The following is a 2,785-nucleotide window of genomic DNA, read 5'->3' on the forward strand; positions in this document are numbered from 1 at the left end:
CAACAATAAGCTCAATTCATTGATATTCCAATCATTTGTATATCTCACTTCTTTCAATCTTATTTCTCTTTCCATTCTAAATTTTGTTTCTCCAATTTTCTCTTCTGACATTTCACTATATTGACATATAGATTTCTCTTTCAAATTATAATGAGATAACCTCTCTGTTTAGTGTCAATGATAGCTCCACCTTATCATGTGAAAGAAACAACTTTAAAATGAGATGTATTTTAATAGTCATTCATTTGGTAAGTATAAAGGAAATTTTATTTATAAATAATACGACTACCAAGTTGGTAGAATGTTAACAAGGTGTGCAATTTCTTCATCACAACTACAAGCATAACAACAAAAATCTGCATCCTCATCATCATCAGTATCAAAAGAAGGCCATTGACGCCACTTATTCTTGTAAGAACGCTTATGATGAAGGGAACACCAATTCGAGTTTTGTCGTCCTAAAAATACTATAGGATTAAGTATCCAAATATTACTCAATATGTCAACCAAGTTTTTTCGAAACTCTGCTAACGCTCTTCGATTTGGCTTGGTTGCTTTCATTCTGCCAATTGCAACTATGCCATTGTTCTTTAATACTTCTTCCCCCATCAAGACTTGTATTAGGCTTACAACATATTCTGCTCCAATGTGTCCTGCCTCTGCAGCTTTCACAAGATATTTCATTGCATATTCTGGCCTTTCTTTCCTAAAGAAATCAACCTCAAGTCACAAAAAATGTCTAATTATATATACCTCCAAATGAGAAATATGTTTGGACCATTGTCCATTAATAATTAATGTATATTGGCAATATATATATATATATATATATATATATATATGAATGTAAGGTAAAACGCATATGAAACTTCTTGTTCGGATACATATACTTCCTCCATTTCAATTTGTTTGTCTTACTTCCCAATTTAATTTGTTTTAAAAAGGAAAGAATGACAACTCATTTAATCTAACAGACTACATGACATGTTCATGTTCAAGACCTTAAGAATCTTAGTACATTCTACTTTTCTTCTCGATTAGATGGAGTAGGAATTCAACTTGAGTAAATGGTAGTTTTGTATGTTAAATTCTAATTTCTCTGGATATAATGAAAATAAAGAATTTATGACTTCTCTTATTATTTTAGTAACTTTGCATGCATTAGAACCACCATCTAAAATAAACTTGAATGATTTACTTCCCCATCTCGATTTATGTGTCGATGTTTAGAAATTTAAGAAAGAAAAAATCCAATCTAAAAAAGAGATAATTCATTTAAAACTTATGGTCTAAAACTAATGACAGACAACTCAAGATAAAAATGAAAAATATAAAGTTAAATTATATTTGTAAGGAAGTACACGGAATAAAACTAAAAAGATGACACATAAAGAAGAGAGATAATACGAAATTAAAGAGAATACTTACCACACCTTTTCGGTACAAGGCTTCTGGATTCCCACTCTCCATGCACGTCCTCATGAACAAAGAAAGTTTATTTTCGTTCTCTTCATTTTCACTCTTCCATGAACATCCTCCTATTGGAAATTCCTCTAATGAAATGTGACGATAAACATATGGATCGTTCGAAACTCCATTGAAAATTTTACAGCTGATACAAATTAAGTCTTTTATGTTAAAAAAACAAATATTAATCTATAATATAACATTTATGTAAGAATAATAATATGAACCTGAACTTGACATTGATATAATCCAAAAAAGAAGAAGAAGCAACCCTCGCAACAATTTCAGAAAGGAGCTCGTTCGGAAGAGATTTGATGGAGGAATTTACAAAATTATTTTTAAAAAAATTTCTATTATATTTTCTTCTTTTTCTTTTCATTCTTGATGATTGACTTCTTTCCATTATGATGCTTTTAACATGTTTTTTTTTTTTAAATAAATAAAAATGTTTAGTGTTAAATTCCTTCAATTTTTAGCACCACTTGTCCACTCATTTTCCTATGCACACTTGGATGAGTATGTTTCTTTCATTTTGTTAAAATTGCAACAATATTTCTATTTCTAAAGAATCATCATCAATAATTTAAAATGTTTTAAAATTATAAATTGTACCAGTCGTACTTAATAATAGCAAGGTTCGATAGAAATATGTAAAATTGATAAGGTCGTCCGACTTCTCGACATGTCATCTACTAAAAAGGACCCTCTCATCAATCCTTCCTTCTATGAGTTTGTAACATTCCATATATTTTAAGACAACTAACCCTGCTAAATTGAAAATTAAATGTGCACACCAAAAATAATAATTTCTGGTTTACGTTGTTTGGTGATGTGATGTCGAGAGAATGGAATTTCAAATAGGTGATCATATCATGAAATTTGATATATGAAAGTGTTTAAAGAATTAAATTAAAGTTTTAGAAAAATGGGAGCTTGGTAACAAAATCCTAGTTCATAGTTTTATTACAAGAAAGTATTTTAAACAATTCTCGTATGTGGTCTAACTTGGGACAAGCATATCTCACGATGTATAACGAGTTAGAATTCCTACTACCTATAACATTAAATGTCTTTGAGTTTAGTGTTCATACATCAAACCATTTGTAAATCTGAGTTCTATGTCAAAAATTATGATAGTTTGAATGAGACATAGGCGATAGAAAATACCCACTTGGGTTAGATCAGGTGTCATGATCCGAAATCGGGTCATAATGGTGCCTTCCATTAACCCCCAGTAGGTAACCCGAAAACCAAACATATAGAAGATTAGTTAAAACAAGCATATAACTATGCAGAAGCAATAATAAGAAAGAAGAGG

The 2,785-nt window shown here is 30.1% G+C and overlaps 1 protein-coding gene across 1 annotated transcript; it reads right to left on the reverse strand.

Annotated features, from left to right (window-relative positions):
* Positions 1–285: 285 nt before the first annotated feature.
* Positions 286–1,870, reverse strand: LOC125834223 (putative F-box protein At1g67623). Its single transcript, XM_049513395.1, has 3 exons — positions 1,695–1,870; positions 1,429–1,612; positions 286–720 (listed from the first exon to the last, which is right to left on the reverse strand). The coding sequence occupies exons 1-3, from the start codon at positions 1,868–1,870 to the stop codon at positions 286–288; spliced, it is 795 nt and encodes a 264-aa protein (XP_049369352.1).
* Positions 1,871–2,785: the final 915 nt, after the last annotated feature.

This window comes from Solanum verrucosum, unplaced genomic scaffold, assembly GCF_900185275.1.
Source record: "Solanum verrucosum unplaced genomic scaffold, falcon-dt-bn FXZP01000001.1, whole genome shotgun sequence".
Taxonomy (NCBI): Eukaryota; Viridiplantae; Streptophyta; class Magnoliopsida; order Solanales; family Solanaceae; genus Solanum; species Solanum verrucosum.

What these genes read in the sequence shown, in the direction of transcription:
- LOC125834223 (XM_049513395.1), bottom strand. Translation starts at nt 1,870, where the DNA reads ATGGAAAGAAGTCAATCATCAAGAATGAAAAGAAAAAGAAGAAAATAT. An exon ending in TATATCAATGTCAAGTTCAG is followed by an intron (nt 1,613 to 1,694) that starts GTTCATATTATT and finishes AATTTGTATCAG; the next exon opens with CTGTAAAATTTTCAATGGAG. An exon ending in CCTTGTACCGAAAAGGTGTG is followed by an intron (nt 721 to 1,428) that starts GTAAGTATTCTC and finishes TTGTGACTTGAG; the next exon opens with GTTGATTTCTTTAGGAAAGA.